This window comes from Nerophis ophidion, linkage group LG21 (genome assembly GCF_033978795.1).
Source record: "Nerophis ophidion isolate RoL-2023_Sa linkage group LG21, RoL_Noph_v1.0, whole genome shotgun sequence".
Lineage (NCBI taxonomy): Eukaryota > Metazoa > Chordata > Actinopteri > Syngnathiformes > Syngnathidae > Nerophis > Nerophis ophidion.
Window position 1 is genome coordinate 9,679,758 of NC_084631.1, and position 26,003 is coordinate 9,705,760.

The following is a 26,003-nucleotide window of genomic DNA, read 5'->3' on the forward strand; positions in this document are numbered from 1 at the left end:
TGATTGGCCAAGAGATCAAAGGAGTTTTCTATTGGAATGTACGTGACGTGACTGCGTGGCGGCCATCTTAGTGGGGGCTAATGCAGTACTAGCCATTGTATATTGAAACTAAATAATTGCTTGCTTCATTCTAAATCAGGGATCACCAACCTTTTTGAAACCAAGAGCTACTTCTTTGGCCCTATTGTGTGAATGTGAGTGTGAATGTTGTCTGTCTATCTGTGTTGGCCCTGCGATGAGGTGGCGACTTGTCCAGGGTGTACCCTGCCTTCCGCCCGATTGTAGCTGAGATAGGCGCTAACGCCCCCCGCGACCCCGAAAGGGAATAAGCGGTAGAAAATGGATGGATGGATGGAGCTACTTCTTGGGTACTGATTAATGCAAAGGGCTACCAGTTTGATACACACTTAAATAAATTGCCAGAAACAGCCAATTTGCTCAATTTACCTTTAATAAATAAATCTATATATACATATAAAAAAATGGGTATTTCTGTCCGTCATTCTGTCGTACATTTTTTTCTTTTTACGGAAGGTATTTTGTAGAGAATAAATGATGAAAAAAAACACTTAATTGAACGGTTTAAAAGCGGAGAAAACAGGAAAAAAATGAAAATTTAATTTTGAAACATAGTTTATCTTCAATTTAGATTCTTTAAAATTCAAAATTCAACCGAAAAAATGAAGAGAAAAACTTTGAATCTTTTTTAAAAAATTTAAAAAATAATTTATGGAACATCATTAGTAATTTTTCCTGATTAAGATTAATTTTACAATTTTGATGACATGTTTTGAATAGGTTAAAATCCAATCTGCATGTTGTTAGAATATATAACAAATTGGACCGAGTTATATTTCTAACAAAGACAAATCATTATTTCTTCTAGATTTTCCAGAACAAAAATTTTAAAAGAAATTCGAAAGACTTCGAAATAAGATCTAAATTTGATTCTAAAGATTTTCTAGATTTGCCAGAATATTTTTTGGGAATTTTAATCATAATAAGTTTGAAGAAATATTTCACAAATATTCTTCGTCGAAAAAACAGAAGCTAAAATGAAGAATTAAAATAGAATGTTAAAATTATTTTTTACAATAAAAAAAATAGTTGAACATTGATTTAAATTGGAAGGAAAGAAGAGGAAGGAATTTAAAAGGTAAAAAGGTATATGTGTTTAAAAATCTTATAATCATTGTTAAAGTTGTATTTTTTCTCTAAAATTGTCTTTCTGAAAGTTATAAGAAGCAAAGTAAAAAATAAAAAATGAATTTATTCAAACAAGTGAAGACCAAGTCTTTAAGTATTTTCTTGGATTTTCAAATTCTATTTGAGTTTTGTCCCTCTAGAATTGAAAATGTAGAGCAAAGCGAGACCAGCTTGCTAGTAATGAAATACAATTTAAAAAATAGAGGCAGCTCACTGGTAAGTGCTGCTATTTGAGCTATTTTTAGAACAGGCCAGCGGGCGACTCATCTGGTCCTTACGGGCGACTTGGTGCCCGCGGGCACCGCGTTGGTGAACCCTGTTCTAAATTAATTTTATTGCAGTTCACTTTATAGACCGGAGTTTTTCAACTTTTTTGGAGCCAAGGCACATTTTTTGTGTTGAAAAAATTCGGAGGCACACCACCAGCAGAAATAATTAAAAAAACAAAACACAGTTAACTGTAATAAGTCTTTGTCGCAATTGTTGGGTATGACTTTAAAGCAGGGGTCTCGGACACGCGGTATTTTGCGGCCCCCACCTTAATATGAAAGTCTCATGTAAGTGTGGCCCGCGATTTTTATATGAATGGCGCTTGACAGCGTTGTGTTATTTGGCCCCAAAATGGCTCTTTCAACGTTCTGGGTTGCCTACCCCTGCGTTAGTGGAAAAGCGGCAAATGAGTGGAAGCGACAGAGATGTTGCCATACAGACAAGGGTTTTCTTACGTGCCCGGCTGCAGTCACACAGCGAAAGTTGTCCGTCAGTAATAACAGTCCCCGATAACCTGGACCAGTTTAAACCGTTATTTGTAGAGATGTCCGATAATATCGGACTGCCGATATTATTGGCCGATAAATGCTTTAAAATGTAATATCGGAAATTATCGGTATCAGTTTCAAAAAGCAAAATGTATGACTTTTTAAAACGCAGCTGCACAGAGTGGTACGCAGACGTAGGGAGAAGTACAGAGCGCCAATAAACCCTAAAAGCACTGCGCCTTTGCATGCCGGCCCAGTCACATAATATCTACGGCTTTTCACACACACAAGTGAATGCCACGCATACTTGGTCAACAGTCATACAGGTCATACTGAGGGTGGCCATATAAACAACTTTAACACTGTTACAAATATGCGCCACACTGTGAAACCACACCAAACAAGAATTACAAACTCATTTCGGGAGAACATCCGCTCCGTAACACAACATAAACACAACAGAACAAATACCCAGAACTCCTTGCAGCACTAACTCTTCTGGGACGCTGCAATATTTTCTTTTCTTGCGGCCCAGTCTCACCCAGACTCTGCATCCAGTGGTCCCCAGGTGAATTGAGTTTGAGACCTCTGCTTTAAAGCATAAGCAAGCATGCATCACTATAGCTCTTGTCTCAAAGTAGGTGTACTGTCACCACCTGTCACATCACCCCCTGACTTATTTTGATGTTTTTGCTGTTTTCCTGTGTGTAGTGTTTTAGTTCTTGTCTTGCGCTCCTATTTTGGTGGATTTTTCTCTTTTTTTGGTATTTTCCTGGAGCAGTTTCATGTCTTCCTTTGAGCGATATTTCCCGCATCTACTTTTTTTTTAGCAATCAAGAATGTTTCAGTTGTTTTTCATCTTTCTTTGTGGGGACATTGTTGATAGTCATGTCATGTTCGGTTGTACATTCTGGACACCGTCTTTGCTCCACAGTAAGTCTTTGCAGTCGTCCAGCATTAAATAAATAAATGATAAATGGGTTGTACTTGTATAGCGCTTTTCTACCTTCAAGGTACTCAACGCGCTTTGACACTACTTCCACATTTACCCATTCACACACACATTCACACACTGATGGAGGGAGCTGCCATGCAAGGCGCCAACCAGCACCCATCAGGAGCAAGGGTGAAGTGTCTTGCTCAGGACACAACGGACGTGACGAGGTTGGTTCTAGGTGGGAATTGAACCAGGGACGCTCGGGTTGCGCACGGCCACTCTCCCCACTGCGCCACGCCGTCCTGTTTTTGTTCTTGTTTTTGGTTTGTTTTGTTTGGGGCGTTATAGCTCGGTTGGTGGAGTGGTCGTGTCAGCAGCTTGAGGATTCCAGGTTCGATCCCCGCTTCCGTCATCCTTGTCACTGCCATTGTGTCCTTGGGCAAGACACTTTACCCACCTGCTCCCAGTGACACCCACACTGGTTTAAATGTAACTTAGATATTGGGTTTTCACTATGTAAAGCGCTTTGAGTCACTAGAGAAAAAGCGCTATGTAAATATAATTCACTCCACTTCACTTCACTACTTTGTAGCCAGTTCAGTTTTGGTTTCGTTCTGCATAGCCTTCCCTAAGTTTTAATGCCTTTTATTAGGGGCACTCACCTTTTGTTTATTTTTGGTTAAAGCAATGGACGCCTTTTTACCTGCACACTGCCTCCCGCTGTTTCGACATCTACAAAGCAATTAGCTAGCGGCTGCCACCTACTGATATGGAGGAGTATTACACGGTTACTCGGGCCGCACTCTAGACAGCACCGGCACTCAACAACAACACATCATTTGCAGACTATAATTACTGGTTAACCCATATAGGTGAAATTAGATAATCTCCAACGGCACACTAGTGCAGTGGTTCTCAAATGGGGGTACGCGTACCCCTGGGGGTACTTGAAGGTATGCCAAGGAGTAAGTGAGATTTTTTTTAAATATTCTAAAAATAGCAACAATTCAAAAATTCTTTATAAATGTATTTATTGAATAATATTTCAACAAAATATGAATGTAAGTTCATAAACTGTGAAAAGAAATGCAACAATGCAATATTCAGTGTTGACAGCTAGATTTTTTTGTTCCATAAATATTGATGTTAAAGATTTATTTTTTTGTAAAGAAATGTTAAGAATTAAGTTGATGAATCCAGATGGATCTCTATTACAATCCCCAAAGAGGGCACTTTAAGTTGATGATTACTTTTATGTGTAGAAATCTTTATTTATAATTGAATCACTTGTTTATTTTTCAACAAGTGTTTAGTTATTTTTATATCTTATTTCCCAAATAGTTCAAGAAAGAGCACTACAAATGAGCAATATTTTGCACTGTTATACGATTTAATACATCAGAAACTGATGACATAGTGCTGTATTTTACTTCTTTATCTCTTTTTTTCAACAAAAAATGCTTTGCCCTGATTAGGGGTACTTGACTTAAAAAAATGTTCACAGGGGGATACATCACTGAAAAAAGGTTGAGAACCACTGCACTAGTGTGCCGCGGCACAGTGGTTGAAAAATCAATCAATCAATCAATCAATCAATGTTTATTTATATAGCCCTAAATCACAAATGTCTCAAGGACTGTACAAACCATTACGACTACGACATCCTCGGAAGAACCCACAAAAGGGCAAGGAAAACTCACACCCAGTGGGCAGGGAGAATTCACATCCAGTGGGACGCCAGTGACGATGCTGACTACGAGAAACCTTGGAGAGGACCTCAAATGTGGGCAACCCCCCCCTCTAGGGGACCGAAAGCAATGGATGTCGAGCGGGTCTAACATGATACTGTGAAAGTTCAATCCATAATGGCTCCAACACAGCCGCGAGAGTTCAGTTCAAAGCGGATCCAAGACAGCAGCGAGAGTCCCGTCCACAGGAAACCATCCCAAGCGGTTATAAGATATTGTTATAGACGACGTATAATAATTATTAATGTTGTTTTAATATATCCATCCATCCATCCATTTTCTTTTGGTGTAGCGTGGGTTGCTGGAGCCTATCTCAGCTGCATCCGGACGGAAGGCGGGGCACACCCTGGACAAGTTGCCACCTCATCACATTTTAATACATTACTTTGTCAATGAAAGACGATTTTCAGTGTCCTTGTTTTAACGGTACGGCATATTTCGCAGGAACTTCGTATCCTGCGAAATATGCCGTACCGTTAAAACAAGGACACTGAAATCGTCTTTCATAGGCGCCAGCGCCCCCCGCGACCCCGAAAGGGAATAAGCGGTAGAAAATGGATGGATGGCATATTTCGCAATCCTATGCGGCATGTTTTTATTTTTTAACTTTTTTTATTTCTGCTTGTATTTTTTTTATTTGGGTTTTACCGTAGTATTTTTTCTTTTTCAGTGATATGGATCCACCTGGGTCTGAAAATAATATTACGACTACTACTACTACTACAATGTGCCGCGATTCTTGTTTTCGTTTCCCTGCCCTCTTCACACTTTGCCGCTACTCATTTACGTCAGTGGTTCTCAACCTTTTTTCAGTGATGTACCCCCTGTGAACATTTTTTTAATTCAAGTACCCCCTAATCAGAGCAAAGCATTTTTGGTTGAAAAAAAGAGATAAAGAAGTAAAATACAGCACTATGTCATCAGTTTCTGATTTATTAAATTGTATAACAGTGCAAAATATTGCTCATTTGTAGTGGTCTTTCTTGAACTATTTGGAAAAAAAGATATAAAAATCCGCCGGGTGGCTCACCTGTGCACTTAAGATGTGACTTTAAGGTTTTACTACTTACGTATAAAATACTACACGGTCTAGCTCCAGCCTATCTTGCCGATTGTATTGTACCATATGTCCCAGCAAGAAATCTGCGTTCAAAAGACTCCGGCTTATTAGTGATTCCTAGAGCCCAAAAAAAGTCTGCGGGCTATAGAGCGTTTTCCGTTCGGGCTCCAGTACTCTGGAATGCCCTCCCGGTAACAGTTCGAGATGCTACCTCAGTAGAAGCATTTAAGTCTCACCTTAAAACTCATCTGTATACTCTAGCCTTTAAATAGACCTCCTTTTTAGACCAGTTGATCTGCCGCTTCTTCTCTTTCTCCTATGTCCCCCCCTCCCTTGTGGAGGGTGTCCGGTCCGATGACCATGGATGAAGTACTGGCTGTCCAGAGTCGAGACCCAGGATGGACCGCTCGTCGGGACCCAGGATGGACCGCTCGCCTGTATCGATTGGGGACATCTCTACGCTGCTGATCCGCCTCCGCTTGAGATGGTCTCCTGTGGACGGGACTCTCGCTGCTGTCTTGGATCCGCTTTGAACTGAACTCTCGCGGCTGTGTTGGAGCCACTATGGATTGAACTTTCACAGTATCATGTTAGACCCGCTCGACATCCATTGCTTTCGGTCCCCTAGAGGGGGGGAGGGGGTTGCCCACATCTGAGGTCCTCTCCAAGGTTTCTCATAGTCAGCATTGTCACTGGCGTCCCACTGGATGTGAATTCTCCCTGCCCACTGGGTGTGAGTTTTCCTTGCCCTTTTGTGGGTTCTTCCGAGGATGTTGTAGTCGTAATGATTTGTGCAGTCCTTTGAGACATTTGTGATTTGGGGCTATATAAATAAACATTGATTGATTGATTGAAATAAGTAAAAACATGTTGAAAAGTAAACAAGTGATTCAATTATAAATACATATGTCTACACATAGAAGTAATCATCAACTTAAAGTGCCCTCTTTGGGGATTGTAATAGAGATCCATCTGGATTCATGAACTTAATTCTAAACATTTCTTCACAAAAAAAAAAAAAAATCTTTAACATCAATATTTATGGAACATGTTCACAAAAATCTAGCTGTCAACGCTGAATATTGCATTGGTGCATTTCTTTTCACAGTTTATGAACTTACATTCATATTTTGTGGAAGTATTATTCAATAAATATATTCATACAGGATTTTTGAATTGTTGCTATTTTTAGACTATTTAAAAAAAATCTAACCTACCCCTTGGCATACCTTCAAGTACCCCCAGGGGTACACGTACCCCCGTTTGAGAACCACTGGCTTACGCTGTTATATGCTTGTCACTAAAGAGGGCGTGACGTGAATAGTTTTATGGGTCTGGTCTCAAAAAAGGGGATTGTCAATAAAGAAAGAGGACACAGTGGGCGTGGCACACATGTTGGGACAAAAATTAAAAAAATATTTCATAAAATTGCTGCGTGACAACTCATCAAGCAGTCATTGCTCAATCCTCCAATTGACAAGTCCCTGGAGTCGCTCACCTTTCTGCATCTCCATCCATCCATCCATCCATCTTCTTCCGCTTATCAGAGGTCAGGTCGCGGGGGCAACAGCCTAAGCAGGGAAACCCAGACTTCCCTCTCCCCAGCCACTTCGTCTAGCTCTTCCCGGGGGATCCCGAGGCGTTCCCAGGCCAGCCGGGAGACATAGTCTTCCCAACGTGTCCTGGGTCTTCCCCGTGGCCTCCTAACAGTTGGACGTGCCCTAAACACCTCCCTTGGGAGGCGTTCGGGTGGCATCCTGACCAGATGCCCGAGCCACCTCATCTGGCTCCTCTCGATGTGGACGAGCAGCGGCTTTACTTTGAGTTCCTCCCGGATGGCAGAGCTTCTCACCCTATCTCTAAGGGAGAGCCCCGCCACACGGCGGAGGAAACTCATTTCGGCCGCTTGTACCCGTGATCTTATCCTTTCGGTCATGACCCAAAGCTCATGACCATAGGTGAGGATGGGAACGTAGATCGACCGGTAAATTGAGAGCTTTGCCTTCCGGCTCAGCTCTTTCTTCACCACAACGGATCGGTACAACGTCCGCATTACTGAAGACGCCGCACCGATCCGCCTGTCGATCTCACAATCCACTCTTCCCTCACTCGTGAACAAGACTCCTAGATACTTGAACTCCTCCACTTGGGGCAGGGTCTCCTCCCCAACCCGGAGATGGCACTCCACCCTTTTCCGGGCGAGAACCATGGATTCGGACTTGGAGGTGCTGATCCTCATTCCGCCTTACTGCATCTGAATTTATTTATCCATCCATCCATCCATCCATCTTCTTCCGCTTATCCGAGGTCGGGTCGCGGAGGCAACAGCCTAAGCAGGGAAACCCAGACTTCCCTCTCCCCAGCCACTTCGTCTAGCTCTTCCCGGGGTATCCCGAGGCGTTCCCAGGCCAGCCGGGAGACATAGTCTTCCCAACGTGTCCTGGGTCTTCCCCGTGGCCTCCTACCGGTTGGACGTGCCCTAAACACCTCCCTAGGGAGGCGTTCGGGTGACATCCTGACCAGATGCCCGAGCCACCTCATCTGGCTCCTCTCGATGTGAAGGAGCAGCGGCTTTACTTTGAGTTCCTCGCGGATGGCAGAGCTTCTCACCCTATCTCTAAGGGAGAGCCCCGCCACAGAAACTCATTTCGGCCGCTTGTACCCGTGATCTTATCCTTTCGGTCATGACCCAAAGCTCATGACCATAGGTGAGGATGGGAACGTAGATCGACCGGTAAATTGAGAGCTTTGCCTTCCGGCTCAGCTCCTTCTTCACCACAACGGATCGGTACAACGTCCGCATTACTGAAGACGCCGCACCGATCCGCCTGTACCGATCCTAGGTACTTGAACTCCTCCACTTGGGGCAGGGTCTCCTCCCCAACCCGGAGATGGCACTCCACCCTTTTCCGGGCGAGAACCATGGATTCGGACTCGGAGGTGCTGATCCTCATTCCGCCTTACTGCATCTGAATTTATTTAGTTTTTTGTTATTTAGGAATATAAGAAAAATACTTGCACATTTTGTTTTTTTTTATTACGGAAAGAAAAAGATCTCACCTGACAGAAAGTTTTTCTTTACGACAATACAACGTCAAACAGCATCATGTTAAAGCATTGCTACACGTAGACACCAGGGGGCGGCAGCATCCGCTCATGCTCCGTCCAAACAAGAAGAAGAAGAAGACATTTTGGTCCTACAGACAGTTTTGGTTTGAGGTGGGTCGCATGGTTTGGCGTCAAGGTGCTTCTCTTTGAAGGAGGCGGGGCTTAACTTGAAGTTTGTGAGCGCTTCATCTTTGAGAAGGCAACTTGTTCATCACGAGATGTCCACGTTTGGTTTCAGAGAAGGCGCTTTGGGTCCGCTTTGGCTTTCAGTGAGGAGGAACTAGTCATGTGAAGTAACGTGAGGCTGGGGGGGGCGGGGCCTAAGGGCAGGAGAGGTGAGATTGATGTGGAATCATTTCGGAGGGGGCGGAGTCAGGCCACTGTGGGTGGAGCAGAGAGATGAAGAAATGATATTTGGGAAGAGTTGCCAAACATGCCGGCATTCCTGCCGGAAGTTACAAGCAGTTTTGTCTGTGTTTTCTTCCTGGAAGCAGTTTTTTCTGTGTTTTATTCAAAAATTGCGCTAGAGCGCAATTTGGAGTTTTATAAAAAAATTTTTTCATTAGATCGTAATTTCTGCCAGTCTTGATGTGTCTGCCAAGTTTGGTGAGTTTTGAAGCATTTTAAGGGGGTCAAATTACAGCTCAAAGAGGCAAAAATAGCATTTTTTGCGGAAATTTTGCTTTGAAAGGGTTTTGCAAAATTTCTGTTGATTTTAGGTATATGAGTTTCTAATGGGGAATCTAGGTCTAAGTCAGTTCTACATAGAGTATTTTGTTTCATGTCTCTACGACATTCCTAAAGGAAGTTACAAGCAGTCCATTTTTTGTCTTTTCCTAGGGGGCGCTAGCGCGCAATTTTGATTTTTCTGGTTTGGCTGCCTAATTTGTTGGGAAGGCATTCCTGACTGACGTGTGTGTCAAATTAGGTGAGTTTTGAAGCATGGTCAGTGGGTCAAAATACAGCGCTTTGGCGAGGATAGGTGCGCAAGAAAGAAAGAATAATAATAATAATAATAATAATAATAAAATGCACCAGATTCAATAGGGTCCTTGCCTATGGCAAAGGACTCCACAGGAGTCCTTTGCCATAGGCAGGGCGGACCCTAATTAAAGCTGCAAGCAGCGTTGGTCGGGTCCGCCTTTGGCTGCTCCGCTTCGGCTGCTGCCCCCGCGACTGAAGCCCTGGTCTTAGTCAGACCAACATAGAGGTCTTTGTTTCATGTCTCTACGACATTCCTAACAGAAGTTACAAGCAGTTTGGACTGGAAAAAGGTGACGGCTTTTTACAAAACTTTTATTTTGAAGGGGTAATTGCCAACTTCCTGTTGATTTTAACTGAAAGATGCCAATCATCAAAATGTAGGTCTAAGTGAGACCTACATTGAGGTTTTTGTTTCATGTCTGTCCGACATTCCTACCTGACTCATCTCAGCCTCTTCAGCGGCAGTGCTGACATCAGTTACAGTGGGCGGGGCCTTCCTGCAAAAGAAACACTCCCATGAAGAAGAAGAAGATGATGGTGATGATGATGATGATGTCTCACCTTCGACGGTAAGCCAGCAGGATGAAGAACAGGAAGCAGAGGACACACGCCACACTGCCGTGGACGCACAGCAACACACTCCACCTGGACGCCTGGGTCCAATCACACTTGCAACTCGCACCTGCTGACAACACGCACTTTGGTTTTTTGGTCTCAATAAGTCTTATAAGCGGTAGACAATGGATGGATGGATGGTCTTTGAGCCACTTGTGATTTAGGGCTACATAAATAAACATTGATTGATCGATTGATCTTCTTTGGTACCTACTGGTCTACTTTAGTCTCTACTGGTCTTCTTTGGTCTCTCCTGGTCTTCTTTGGTTTCTTCTGGTTTACTTTGGTCTCTAGTGGTCTTCTTTTGTCTCTACTGGTATTTTTTTGTCCCTCCTGGTCTTCTTTGGTCTCTCCTGGTCTTCTTTGGTTTCTCCTGGTCTGCTTTGGTTTCTTCTATGTATATAGCGGCGGTATAGCTCGGTTGTTAGAGTGGCCGTGCCAGTAACTTGAGGGTTGCAGGTTCGATTCCCGCTTCCGCCATCCTAGTCACTGCCGTTGTGTCCTTGGGTAAGACACTTTACCCACCTGCTCCCGGTGCCACCCACACTGGTTTAAATGTAACTTAGATATTGGGTTTCACTGTGTAAAGCGCTTTGAGTCACTAGAGAAAAGCGCTATATAAATATAATTCACTTGACTTCTAGTTTACTTTGGTCTCTAATAATCTTTTTTGGTTTCTCCTGGTCTGCTTTGGTTTCTTCTATGTATATAGCGGCGGTATAGCTCGGTTGGTAGAGTGGCCGTGCCAGCAACTTGAGGGTTGCAGGTTCAATTCCCGCTTCCGCCATCCTAGTCACTGCCGTTGTGTCCTTGGGCAAGACACTTTACCCACCTGCTCCCAGTGCCACCCACACTGGTTTAAATGTAACTTAGATATTGGGTTTCACTGTGTAAAGCGCTTTGAGTCACTAGAGAAAAGCGCTATATAAATATAATTCACTTCACTTCTAGTTTACTTTGGTCTCTAATAATCTTTTTTGGTTTCTCCTGGTCTGCTTTGGTTTCTTCTATGTATATAGCGGCGGTATAGCTCGGTTGGTAGAGTGGCCGTGCCAGCAACTTGAGGGTTGCAGGTTCAATTCCCGCTTCCGCCATCCTAGTCACTGCCGTTGTGTCCTTGGGCAAGACACTTTACCCATTTGCTCCCAGTGCCACCCACACTGGTTTAAATGTAACTTAGATATTGGGTTACACTATGTAAAGCGCTTTGAGTCACTAAAGAAAAGCGCTATGTAAATATAATTCACTTCACTTCTAGTTTACTTTGGTCTCTAATAATCTTTTTTGGTTTCTCCTGGTCTGCTTTGGTTTCTTCTATGTATATAGCGGCGGTATAGCTCGGTTGGTAGAGTGGCCGTGCCAGCAACTTGAGGGTTGCAGGTTCAATTCCCGCTTCCGCCATCCTAGTCACTGCCGTTGTGTCCTTGGGCAAGACACTTTACCCATTTGCTCCCAGTGCCACCCACACTGGTTTAAATGTAACTTAGATATTGGGTATCACTATGTAAAGCGCTTTGAGTCACTAAAGAAAAGCGCTATGTAAATATAATTCACTTCACTTCTAGTTTACTTTGGTCTCTAATAACCTCTTTTGGTTTCTCCTGGTCTGCTTTGGTTTCTTCTATGTATATAGCGGCGGTATAGCTCGGTTGGTAGAGTGGCCGTGCCAGCAACTTGAGGGTTGCAGGTTCGATTCCCGCTTCCGCCATCCTAGGCACTGCCGTTGTGTCCTTGGGCAAGACACTTTACCCACCTGCTCCCGGTGCCACCCACATTGGTTTAAATGTAACTTAGATATTGGGTATCACTATGTAAAGCGCTTTGAGTCACTAGAGAAAAGCGCTATATAAATATAATTCACTTCACTTCTAGTTTACTTTGGTCTCTAATAATCTTTTTTGGTTTCTCCTGGTCTTCTTTCAATACAATCCAATCCACTTTATTTATATAGCACATTTAAACGACAAAATGTTTCCAAAGTGCTGCACAACAATATTAAAAACAACATTTCAAATACTATCCTCAGCTCCACCAATGACTGAATAAAATTAATACATATAAAACCAATATAAAACCAATATAATATAAATATGATTAAAACAGTAAATATAAATAAACATTTTGAAACACAGAGGGCAACAGAGGACCACACAACTCACGTAGTGTTAAAAGCCAGAGAATAAAAATGGGTCTTCTTAGGACGAGACTTAAAAGACTCCACTGTGGGAGCAGTTTGAACATGGAGGGGCAGAGTGTTCCAGAGCTTAGGGCCGACCACAGAGAAGGCCCTTGGTTTTAAGTCTGGTCTTGGGCACCACGAGCTGGAGCTGGCTCTCGGACCTCAGAGCGCGTGCAGGAGTGTAAATTTGGATGAGGTCCGAGATATAGGTGCCAGTCCATGTAAAGATTTAAAAACAAAGAGCAAGATTTTAAAATCAATTCTAAAATGAACAGGGAGCCAGTGCAAACTCTCCAGGATTGGGGTTATATGCTGGCGTTTCGTGGCCCCTGTTAAAAGTCGTATTGCCGCATTCTGGACTAACTGCAAGCGGGAGAGAGCTTTTTGGCTACTGCCAGCATAAAGTGCATTGCAGTAGTCCAGGCCACTTGAAATAAAAGCATGCACCACTTGTTCAAAAACGTTAAAAGATAAAAACGGTTTTACCTTTGCTAAAAGACGAAGATGATAAAAACACGATTTTAAAAACGGCATTGACTTGTTTGTCAAGTTTAAAATCACCGTCTATAGTGACTCTCGGAGTCACTATAGACGGTGATTTAGACTGCCGCTATAGTTCTTTGGTCTCTGCTTGTCTTTTTTGGTCTCTACAGGTTTTCTTTGATCTCTCCTGGTGCTTTCCTCGTCTACTGGTCTTCTTCAGCATCTAATAGTCTTCTTCAGTGTCTAATGATATTCTTAAGTCTCTACTGGTCTTCTTCAGTGTATAATGGACTTCTTTGGTCTCTACTGGTCTAGGTCTTCAGTGTTTACTGGTTTTATTTGGGCTGTACCGGTCTAGGTCTTTGGTGTTTCCTGGTTTTCTTTTATCTCCACTGGTCTTCTTTAGTGTTTACTGCATAGTCTTGTTTTATCTCTACTCGTTACTGTTTTTCTTTAAGGCCTACTGAAATTAGATTTTCTTATTTAAATGGGGATAGCAGGTCAATTCTATGTTTCGCGATATTGCCACATTTTTGCTGAAAGGATTTAATACAGAACATCGACGATAAAGTTCACAACTTTTGCATGCTAATAAAAAAGCCTTGCCTGTACCGGAAGTAGCAGACGATGTGCGCGTGATGTCACCGTTTGTAGGGCTCCTTACATCCTCAGATTGTTTATAATCATAGCCACCAGCAGCAAGTGCAATTCGGACCGAGAAAGCGACAAGTTCCCATTAATTTGAGCGAGGATGAAAGATTCGTGGATGAGGAAAGTTAGAGTGAAGCACAAAAAAAAGAAAAGAAAAAAAAAGAAAGAAAAGGCGACGGCTCCAGGCGACGGCACTGTGAGCGATTGAGATGTTATTAGACACATTTACAAGGATAATTCTGGAATATCCCTTATCTGCTTATTGTGTTAATAGTGTTTTAGTGAGATTATAAAGTCATACCTGAAAGTCGGAGAGCTGCGGTGAATGCCAGTGTCTCTCAGAGAAGCCGAAGGAGGAGCCAAGATCACTGCTGCCTTTTTGACAGCTACAGGAGGAGCTCGCATAATCCACTCAAGTCTCCGGTAAGAGCTGACTTAATATCACAATTTTCCCATTCAAAAACTTGCTGGTTGACATAAAGAAACATGTTCGCTTGACCGCTCTGTATTAAAGCTTGACAACAAACAAAGAAACACCGGCTGTGTCTCGGTGCTAAAGGCAGCTGCAATCCACCGCTTTCCACCAACAGCGTTCTTCTTTATTGTCTCCATTATTAATTCAACAAATTGCAAAAGATTCAGCAACACAGATGTCCGAATTACTGTGTAATTATGCGATGAAAAGAGACAACATTTAGACGTAAGTGGTGCTGGGCTAAAATGTCCCCTCCAACCAATAACGTCACAAACACGCGTCATCATTCCACGACGTTTTCAACAGGAAACTCCGCGGGAAATTTAAAATTGTAATTTAGTAAACTAAAAAGGCCGTATTGGCATGTGTTGCAATGTTAATATTTCATCATTGATATATAAACTATCAGACTGCGTGGTCGGTAGTAGTGGGTTTCAGTAGGCCTTTAACTTTACTGGTTTTCTTTGGTTTTCTATTGTCTCTATCAGTCTTTTTTTCGAGTAGTCTATTTTTGGTCAAAGTAGTTCGTTGAGCAAAGTCTAAATGGAAACGTCTCACAGTCAGGATAAAACTCCTTACCTGCTGTAATGTTTTCGTCTTCCTCCAAAGAGACGAGGTGACGGCTGATGAGACTTTCTCCATTCCCGTTAAACGCCGCCAGTTGGATCTCATAAAGTGAGTGGGGTTCTGTAAGAAGGATCACATATTCCTTTGCAAGTTCTAGTCCTACTATGAAGTAGAACAGGGGTCGGGAACCTTTTTGGCTGAGGGAGCCAAAAAGCCAAATATTTTAAAATGTATTTCCTTAAGAGCCATATAATATTTTTTTTAACACTGAACACAACTAAACATGTGCCTTTTAAAGTAAGACCAACATTTACAGAGTATAATAGGTCTCTTATTCTGAGTAATAACACTGTTATTCTGAAGCTAACTGTGGAGGGGGGCGTGGCCTGCGAGTCTGCAGCAAAGCAGGATGTTGCCAGGACCGGCTTCGAAATCAGCGACAGGTGCGTAGAAGGCCCACTTGGGCCATGTTATCTAATCACCTGTCGCTCTGTTATAAGTAGCAGCCAGAAGGAGAGACGGGGTCGGGGCTGGAGCCAGAGCGCGAGTGAGGACGAAAGAGAAAAAGACAATTGCTGGAAAGCGACTGAGAGACTAACTGAAAAATAAAACAATATTGTAACCCTAAAACAGGTTCTCATGTCGGTGCTTGGTGGTCTGAAAAACCCCCGGGAGGGCAAGCCCCATACTAACCAACAGAGGTGGGACCAAGTCATTGTTTTGCAAGTCACAAGTAAGTCTCAAGTCTTTGACCTCGAGTCCCGAGTCAAGTCCAAAGTCAAGACAGGAAAGTCTCAAGTCGAGTCCCAAGTCCTGCATTTTGAGTTTCGAGTCATTTCAAGTCCTTTTAACCACAGACTAATACATTTACACAGATTGTGTATGCTTTTAAAACGCTGTATTTATTTACAGTATAATAAAAAAATTGTGCTGACATTGCACTTCGTAATAGTACTATTAAACTAGTTATTTTAAACATTTAACTCATTCATTTACAGAATGAACACATTTGAAAAAACAAGTACAACTATACTTATTTGCGCAAAGGTGTTAACATTGTATTTCCATGACATATAGCATTGGAACTAGTTCCACAGCCGTTTCTATCCTGTTCTTACCTTATCTCATTGATCTCATCTCATATTCTATGTGTGTTTATGTGTGCGTACACATGAATAACATAACAAATACATGAAAATAACAAGGAACAGAGTTGTACTTTTTAGAATTCACGGCCCTATGGAAAATTAACCAGCCGCCACTGATTATGATGCATTATCATTTTAGGCAAAGTATAAGACAATACTTTCTTAACAGTATAACTGTAATCAGGATAAGTCTTCTAGTAACAATATTCAAATACTAACTTTGTTGGGTAAGACAGAATTTGCTGTTATTCTGAATCCAGTGAAACAGATTGGTGCTTTTAGCTGATATAAAGACTTTCAGGTGTTTATATACGTTTATGTTTAAGTTGGCAGACACTTTTATCCAAAGCAACATACATGAAAAATACATTTAAAACAATCATTGTAAACATGATCATTTAAGGGAAGAATGTAATAGATAATATTAATACAAAGTGTCAAGACAGAATAAACTATCTGCTGTTGCAGCAACAGAGATACAGTCTATAAGCTATATAGATATCTAATGTATTCATACATTGTTTATGTAGGATATATGCATGTACATATAACTTAATCATATTGTTTCTTCAATTTAGAAATAGCTGACCGTTTTTTCCACTTCTCTGGGATTATTATTCCCAGTTTTGATCTTGGACGTCTGGTTATTTATAGCATATAAGAATATTCTATTATCTTTAAGCAAACTATGAACACCCAAAAATTTGTCCTTTATCACAGTTACACGTATGACGAAAAAGCGCGTGAATATCAGTGGTATTCAGTGAGGTTATATGAATTAAATGTGCTGACAGTTTATTGCTCCTGCCAAATGAATTACCCTGAGTGGAGCGGATCACCACTCCAAGATGGCGGCCCCGTGTCTCGTCAGCGGCAATAGGAAGTAGTGAACGATGCTGCGTCTACTTATAAGATGTCTATGGTTATAACGTTAGCAGTGAGTTTACAGCCTCGCTGATTTAACTAAACAGCAAATAAAAGTTACGTTACTCGGCCAATAAACGTTATCTTACATTCAAAACTTACCCTTCTTTGTGCAACTTCAAATGTCGAACGAAGTTGGAAGTTGTTGCGTCTCTGTCAGTAATCTTCGAACGAACCGCATGCTTTGCATATGGCAATTTGTTTTTTGTTGACCAAGTCATAGTTTTTATACCCGAACAAAACAATTTTTGGCACAACTTTTCCTCACCGGCGTGTTGTTTGTTGTTTGAGAGCTTTTTCGTTGGTTTTCCTGCAATTTGATTGGCTGAATGCTGTGTGACGAAAATAACGTGGTTGTAATTTGATTGGCTGTTGTTCTGACAGGTAGCGCACACACTGTCATCGCACACATGCTGACAGACACAGACAGATACGGAGCACTCCTCAATAACTTTTTAATCGTTGGGTTTTGGGAAAAGTAGCAAGTCATGTCAAGTCAAAAGGCTCAAGTCCAAGTCAAGTCACAAGTCTTTGATGTTGAAGTCTAAGTCGAGTCGCAAGTCTTTTTACATTTTGTCAAGTCGAGTCTAAAGTCATCAAATTCATGACTCGAGTCTGACTCAAGTCCAAGTCATGTGACTCGAGTCCACACCTCTGCTAACCAATAATAAATAAATTACTTCTTACCATTAACGCAACTTCTTGAACATAAAAAAGCATGAGAATGTTTGATATTTTGAATGTTGTTTTTAACACTGTGATTACAAGTGGAATTATTCATTACTTATCGTGTTAAGCAATGTCAGCTCAGATTTATCCGAGAGCCAGATGCAGTCATCAAAAGAGCCACATCTGGCTCGAGAGCCATAGGTTCCCTACCCCTGTAGTAGAATAATCTAATGCTAACCAACGTGCTCTGATTAGCTAGCTCAGGGGCGCTCACACTTTTTCTGCAGGCGAGCTACTTTTCAATTGACCAAGTCGAGGAGCTCTACCTCGTTCCTATTTATAATTTATATTTATTTATTTATGAAAGAGACATTTTTGTTAACAAGTTAATGGTGTTTAATGATAATACAAGCATGTTTAACACACATAGATTCCTTTCTTTCATGAAGACAAGAATATAAGATGGTGTATTACCTGATTCTGATGACTTGCATTGATTGGAATTAGACAGTGGTGCTGATAACGTCCGCATTTTCAAATGGAGGAAAAAAAAAAGTCCTCCTTTCTGTCCAATACCACATGAAAGTGGTTGGATTTGGCATCTCATTTGTCCAACTTGCATACTCGTTTTTAAACACTTTGTTATGAGAGTAGCATATGTGTGTGGCCCTTTAATGTCTGGCAGCAGGTGAGTGACGTCAGTGACTGTGCGGGTGGGCAAGCAAGTGAGAAAGCGGTCGCTGAGGGCGGGGGAGAAATACATTGGCATCAAACTCCGTAGCTTGCTAGCTTGTGGACGCTAGCTTTCTGAGACTCTTATTTTGTTAGCACAGGCAGGATGAAACAGGTCTTTTATGGTGAAGACAGGAACTGTGCAGTCGGTCTTTAGAGTTTTGACAGTGGGTACGGAGTCTCTAGAAATAAAATGTGTTTCTCTGCGTCCGCCCTGTTAGTGATTTTTTTTCTTAAATATGAGCTCGCAGCAGCCAGCGTCATCTCACAAGATCCTCGGGTGCCGAGAATGTCAAACAACTGACGAAAGTGAAGTCTTGGTATGATTGATGATTGCTCATTTTTATGTCTATTTTTTAATGCCTGGCTTGAGATCGACTGACACACCCTCCGAGATCGACCAGTCGATCGCGATCGACGTAATGGGCACCCCTGAGCTAGCTAGTTAAAAGTCTGGTGGTTCCACTGACCAAGGTTGTACAAGGCATGCGTGTTGATATGTCCTGGAAAGGTTTCCTGGGCCTGAAGAAGAGGCTTGGAAAGACTGTAGTACTTCAGCTTGAAGCCCTCCACCTTTCCTGGCTTACTGGGAAGGTCCCAGTACACCTGCATGGCGGTCCGGTTCAGAACCTTTGTGAAGAAACTCGGAGGACTGGGAACTGCGGGACACACATTGAAAGCTTCCTGGGGTCAGACGACCCCAAGTCCAACTTTGCTCACCTCTACACGAAGAGCTTGTTTGTCCACCTACCGCCCCCTAGTGTAGTGGAGATGATGGCGCTGGACTGCCGACTTCCTCCAAGAGCAGAATAAGCTTTCAAGTAGATGGAGTAGGTGGTGGCCGCCTCTAGGTTGGAGAACTCGTGGCTGAACGTGGTCCTACTGACGGCCTCCTGCAGCTCGGCACTGTCCGCCTCTGAGGACGGGTCAAAGGGCACAGGTCCAACATTTTCGTACCGGTTGGAGTGACTTTTTTTTTTCTCCAATGCACCCGGTTTAATGAGGTCTAACGCGGACTCCGACTTACCTCCAAGTCTGCGGATGTGCAGGACATAGCCGATGATGTGCTGGCTGACGTCGTCTGGAGGCTTGTCCCACATAATCTGCAGACCACTCGAGCTGAGGGGCGCGGCCCTGAGGCCACTCGGGGCTTCGGGCAGATGGGGTCCTTGGCTGACGGCAAGACGGGCGCTGGCCTGGTTGGCGCCTGCGCTGTTCTCTGCGACGCACTGGTAGATGGCCTCGTCGTTCGCGGCGATGTGAGTGACGGCGAGCGTCCTGCCGGGGAACACACATCAACCATGACAACGCAGCTGCCTTTTGCCTCCGGAAGCATGAACATGATGCTTGCTAAACTGCATGCTATTGCTGTTCAGGTTGGGCTGGAGCCTATCCCAGCTGAATGAGACAGGACATACAAACACAACAACATATGAAAAGATGCTCTCATGTCTTTACGTGTTTCCGTTGGCGAGCTTGACGTTGGCGCTAGGACGGAGTACTTTTCCGTTCTTCAGCCAAATGATGTGGGGTTCGGGTACGCCGGTCGCCGAGCAGCTGAAGACGGCGCTGCCCCCTGCTGGCCGGGAAACCGATTGGGGCCAGTGGACAAACTCTGGGGGCGCTGAAGGAAGAGAGGCGTCAACAGGAGGCGGATTTCTGTAGGCTCCGCCCCTTTTATGTAGGGTCACCCCCCCCCCCCCCCCCCTTTTATGTAGGGTCACACACCCCCCCCCCCCGAGTTAACAAGTGTGAGGTGCGACTAGTTGTCGTAGACCAGGGGTCACCAACGCGGTGCCGGCAGGCACCAGGTAGCCCGTAAAGACCAGATTTGTAGCCCACTGGCCTGTTCTAAAAATAGCAGCACTTACCAGTGAGCTGCCTCTATTTTTTAAATGTTATTTATTTACTAGCAAGCTGGTCTCGCTTTGCTCGACATTTTTAACTCTAAGAGAGACAAAACTCAAATAGAATTTGAAAATCCAAGAAAATATTTTAAAGACTTGGTCTTCACTTGTTTGAATAAATTCATTTATTTTTTTACTTTGCTTCTTATAACTTTCAGAAAGACAATTTTAGAGAAAAAAATACAACCTTAAAAATGATTTTAGGATTTTTAAACACATACCTTTTTACCTTTTAAATTCCTTCCTCTTCTTTCCTGACAATTTAAATCAATGTTCAAGTAAAAATTTTTTTTTTTATCGTAAAGAATAATAAATACATTTGAATTTAATTCTTCATTTTAGCTTCTGTTTTTTCGACGAAGAATATTTGTGAAATATTTCTTCAAACTTTTTATGATTAAAATCCCCCAAAATTATTCTGGCAAATTTTGAAAATCTTTAGAATTAAATTTAAATCTTATTTCAAAGTCTTTTGAATTTCTTTTTATTCTGGAAAATCTAGAAGAAACAATGATTTGTCTTTGTTAGAAATATAGATTGGTCCAATTTGTTATATATTCTAACAAAATGCAGATTGGATTTTAACCTATTTAAAACATGTCATCAAAATTCTAAAATTAATGTTATTTAGGAAAAATGACTAATGATGTTACATAAAGTCATTTTTTTTATTTTCTCAAAAAGAATAGAATTAGCTAGTTTTTCTCTTCTTTTTTTCTGTTGAATTTTGAATTTCAAAGAGTCGAAATTGAAGATAAACTATGTTTCAAAATTTAATTTAATATTTTTTCCTGTTATGTCCTCTTTTAAACCGTTCAATTAAGAGTTTTTTTCATCATTTGTTCTCTACAAAAAAACGTTCCGTAAAAGGAAAAAAAATGTACGACGGAATGACAGACAGAAATACGCATTTTTTTTTTTTACATATACATAGATTATTTATTAAAGGTAAATTGAGCAAATTGGTTATTTCTGGCAATTCATTTAAGTGTGTATCAAACTGGTAGCCCTTCGCATTAATCAGTACCCAAGAAGTTTCAAAAAGGTTGGTGACCCCTGCCGTAGACCATGGTGTTGACATCATCTTTGTTGCTGTCTGAACTCCATCAGACAGTCCCCACTGTAACCTTGAATATTCTTTGTAAGCCCCGCCCTCTTCCTCATTTCACGTGAAGATTAATGGGCTTCAGAGGATCAACAATAGCCTGCCGGGAGCTCAAAGACGAGGGATTTCAGAGTGACGCTCGAATGGCTGCTACTGCTAAACTAGTAAGTCACTTTTGAAGCATAAATCAAAATGCTAATGCTAATGTTAGCTATTGTAAATTTGCATGGTAACAATAATTAGCCACCAGTGTGATAGTTTCACTACTACTTCCTTCAGAAAAAACTCTCCCACTGGTCTTTCTTTGCTTCGGACCTGCATCCGTCCCGATTAATTCTTGGTATTAGCATCATGTTTGTAGAGCAATCCAAAATCATTCTTTGAAATTGTGTCACGGCCCGGGCGCAGGCCTGTGCGCATTCATGTGCGTGCTGCGCAGAGCGCTTTTCCTGGAGCGTACCAGGCGCATGTCAGTCCGGCGGCAGCAAGCAGCTGCAATCAATCATCAGCAATCAGCTCACCTGTGGCTGATCAGAGGACCTGCCGTCATAAGCCTGCACAACCTGCTATCCTGCGCCAGAACGTAGTCACCTGTCCTGTACAGTAAGCATATATAAAACTCTGTGCATTCTTGCTCTCTCTGTGTTTTCTTCCCCGTCGGGTTTATTGTCGTGTCCTCGCAATTTAAAAAATATAAAATAAAATAAAAAAATAAACATAAATATATATATATATATATATACATATATATATATATATATATATATATATATATATATATATATATATATATATATATATATATATATATATATATATATACACACACGTTAGGTCAGGAAAAAGCACATCCCTACAAGCCAGTTTCGCAGGTTTCCCTGCTCTTCAGGAGATTTTATATATATATGAATATATAAAACATATAAATATATAAAATCCCCTGAAGAGCAGGGAAACCTCTGTGCTTTTTCCTGACCTAACAAATGTTCCGCACTGCATATATGTATCCATCCATCCATTTTCTACCGCTAATTTCCTTTTGGGGTCGCGGGGGGCGCTGGCGCCTATCTCAGCTGCATTCAGGCGGAAGGCGGTGTACACCCTGGACAAGTCGCCACCTCATCGCAGGGCCATCACAGATAGACAGACAACATTCACACTCACATTCACACACTAGGGCCAATTTAGTGTTGCCAATCAACCTATCCCCAGGTGCATGTCTTTGGAAGTGGGAGGAAGCCGGAGTACCCGGAGGGAACCCAGGCATTCACGGGGAGAACATGCAAACTCCACACAGAAAGATCCCGAGCCTCGGATTGAACCCAGGACTACTCTAGACCTTCGTATTGTAAGGCAGACGCACTAACCCCTCTATATATGTGTGTGTTTGTGTGTGTATGTATGATACACACCAACAAATAAATTAATCATCTGTGTAAGAAAGAGCAAATATGTGTGTGGTGATCATATGACCTATTGTCATGTAAATTAACTCTGTGTGGGAACTTGTATGACCTCTGACCTCAGTCTGTCTGAGCTGCAGCTGCTCTTGTTGGTTCATTTGGGAACACAATGACACACACACACACGCAGACACACACACAAATGGAAGACAAGGAAAACAAGCCTACCTTGCACCATGAGGCGTCCGAGCGCCGTACGTCTCGACCGACTTCCCGGACGATTGGCGGAACAAACATAAACTCCAGAATGTCGCAGCATGGCGTCCGAGATCACCAGGTTCCCGCTCCCCAGAACCTGGACGCCCTCCACGCCGATGGAGCGGCCGTCTGGAACATGTGAGATTGTGAGCTGTCGTCGTGGTTACACGCTGGGTGTTGCTGTTACCTAGGCCAGTGTTTTTCAACCACTCTGCCGCGGCACACTGATACGGTCTGGTGCGCCGTGGGAGATTGTCTAATTTCACCTATTTGGGTTAAAAGTATTTTTTTGCAAACCAGTAATTATAGTCTGCAAATGATGTGTTGTTGTTGTTGAGTGTCGTGCTGTCTAGAGCTCTTCCATATCAGTAGGTGGCAGCCGGTGGCTAATGGCTTTGTAGATGTCAGAAACAGCGGGAGGCAACATGCAGGTAAAAAGGTATCTAATGCTTAAACCAAAAATAAACTAAAGGTGGGGGCCTCTAAGAAAAGGCATTGAAGCTTAGGGAAGGCTATGCAGAACCAACCTAAAACTAAACGGGCTACAAAAGTAAACAAATACAGAATGCTGGACGACAGCAAAGACTTACTGTGGAGCAAAGACGGCGTCCACAATGCACAACCGAACATGACATGACAATCAACAATGTTCCCACAAAGAAAGATGAAAACAACTGAAATATTCTTGAATGCTAAAACAAAGTAAATGCGGGATATATCGCTTAAAGGAAGACATGAAACTGCTACAGTGAAATACCAATAAAAAAAGAGAAAAAGCCACCAAAATAAGAGTGCAAGACCAGAAGTAAAACACTACACGCAGGAAAACAGCAAAAAAGTGTAAATAAGTCATGATGTGATGTGACAGGTGGTGACAGTACACCTACTCTGAGACAAGAGCTATAGTGATGCATGCTTGCTTATGTTTTAAGGTCATATCCAACAATTAGGACAACCAAATTTTACTGTTAAGTGAGTTTCAATTTTAAATAATTTCTGTTGGTGGTGTGCCTCCGCATTTTTTCAACGCAAAAATGTGCCTCGGCTCAAAAAAGGTTGAAAAACACTGGTCTAGAGCTCTTCCATATCAGTTGGTGGCAGCCGGCATCTAATTGCTTTGTAGATGTCGGAAACAACGGGAGGCAGTGTGCAAGTAAAAAGGTTTGTAATGCTTAAATCAAAAATAAAAAAAAGGTGGGTGCCCCTAAGAAAAGGCATTGAAGCTTAGGGAAGGCTATGCGGAACCAAACTAAAACTAAACGGGCTACAAAAGTAAACAAATACAGAATGCTGGACGACAGCAAAGACTTACTGTGGAGCAAAGACGGCGTCCATGATGTACAACCGAACATGACATGACAATCAACAATGTCCCCACAAAGAAGGCTGAAAACAACTGAAATATTCTTGATTGCAAAATAAATAAGTCATGATGTAATGTGACAGGTGGTGACAGTACACCTACTTTGAGACAAGAGCAATAGTGATGCATGCTTGCTTATGCTCTAAGGTCATATCCAACAATTAGGACAACCACATTTTACTGTTAAGTGAGTTTCAATTTTAAATTATTTCTGTTAGTGGTGTACCTCTGCATTTTTTCAACGCAAAAAATGTGCCTCGGCTCAAAAAAGGTTGAAAAACACTGGTCTAGAGCTCTTCCATATCAGTTGGTGGCAGCCGGTGGCTAATGGCTTTGTAGATGTCGGAAACAGCGGGAGGCAGCATGCAGGTAAAAAGCTTTGTAATGCTCAAATCAAAAATAAAAAAAAGGTGGGTGCCCCTAAGAAAAGGCATTGAAGCTTAGGGAAGGCTATGCAGAACCAAACTAAAACTAAACGGGCTAGAAAAGTAAACAAATACAGAATGCTGGATGACAGCAAAGACTTACTGTGGAGCAAGTCCATAATGTACAACCGAACATGACATGACAATCAACAATACTTGCTTATGCTTTAAAGTCATATCCAACAATTGCGACAACCAAATTTTACTGTTAAGTGAGTTTCAATTTTGAATAATTTCTGTTGGTGGTGTGCCCCCGCATTTTTTCAACGCAAAAAATGTGCCTCGGCTCAAAAAAGGTTGAAAAACACTGGTCTAGAGCTCTTCCATATCAGTAGGTGGCAGCCGGTAGCTAATTGCTTTGTAGATGTCGGAAACAGCGGGAGGCAGCATGCAGGTAAAAAGGTTTGTAATGCTTAAATCAAAAATAAACAAAAGGTGGGTGCCCCTAAGAAAAGGCATTGAAGCTTAGGGAAGGCTATGCAGAACCAAACTAAAACCAAACGGGCTAGAAAAGTAAACAAATACAAAATGCTGGACGACAGCAAAGACTTACTGTGGAGCAAAGACAGCGTCCACGATGTACAACCGAACATGACATGACAATCAACAATGTTCCCACAAAGAAGGATGAAAACAACTGAAATATTCTTTATTGCAAAATAAATAAGTCATGATGTGATGTGACAGGTGGTGACAGTACACCTACTTTGAGACAAGAGCAATAGTGATGCATGCTTGCTTATGCTTTAAGGTCATATCCAACAATTAGGACAACCACATTTTACTGTTAAGTGAGTTTCAATTTTAAATCATTTCTGTTGGTGGTGTGCCTCCGCATTTTTTCAACGCAAAAAATGTGCCTCGGCTCAAAAAAAGGTTGAAAAACACTGGTCTAGAGCTCTTCCATATCAGTTGGTGGCAGACGGTAGCTAATTGCTTTGTAGATGTCAGAAACAGCGGGAGGCAGCATGCAGGTAAAAATGTTTGTAATGCTTAAATAAAAAATAAAAAAAAGGTGGGTGTCCCTAAGAAAAGGCATTGAAGCTTAGGGAAGGCTATGCGGAACCAAACTAAAACTAAACGGGCTACAAAAGTAAACAAATACAGAATGCTGGACGACAGCAAAGACTTCCTGTGGAGCAAAGACGGCGTCCACAATGTTCAACCGAACATGACATGACAATCAACAATGTCCCCACAAAGAAGGATGAAAACAACTGAAATATTCTTGATTGCTAAAACAAAGTAAATGCGGGAAATATCGCTTAAAGGAAGACATGAAACTGCTACAGTGAAAT

At 42.1% G+C, this 26,003-nt stretch overlaps 1 protein-coding gene across 3 annotated transcripts in view; it reads right to left on the reverse strand.

Moving 5' to 3' along the window:
* Positions 1–8,711: 8,711 nt before the first annotated feature.
* Positions 8,712–26,003, reverse strand: part of LOC133539723 (immunoglobulin superfamily DCC subclass member 3-like) — a 48,724-nt gene continuing 31,432 nt past the window's right edge. For 2 of the 3 annotated variants that reach the window (XM_061881848.1, XM_061881850.1), the window contains 9 exons: positions 22,888–23,046; positions 19,703–19,868; positions 19,272–19,522; positions 18,996–19,160; positions 18,715–18,903; positions 14,784–14,891; positions 10,363–10,486; positions 10,238–10,298; positions 8,712–9,197 (listed from right to left, as the gene is read on the reverse strand). In XM_061881848.1, coding sequence (XP_061737832.1) covers positions 9,138–9,197; positions 10,238–10,298; positions 10,363–10,486; positions 14,784–14,891; positions 18,715–18,903; positions 18,996–19,160; positions 19,272–19,522; positions 19,703–19,868; positions 22,888–23,046 — 1,283 coding nt within the window. In that variant the 3' untranslated portion in view covers positions 8,712–9,137. The remainder of the gene's footprint in view (positions 9,198–10,237; positions 10,299–10,362; positions 10,487–14,783; positions 14,892–18,714; positions 18,904–18,995; positions 19,161–19,271; positions 19,523–19,702; positions 19,869–22,887; positions 23,047–26,003) is intronic. The other variant, XM_061881849.1, reaches the window with a different exon arrangement.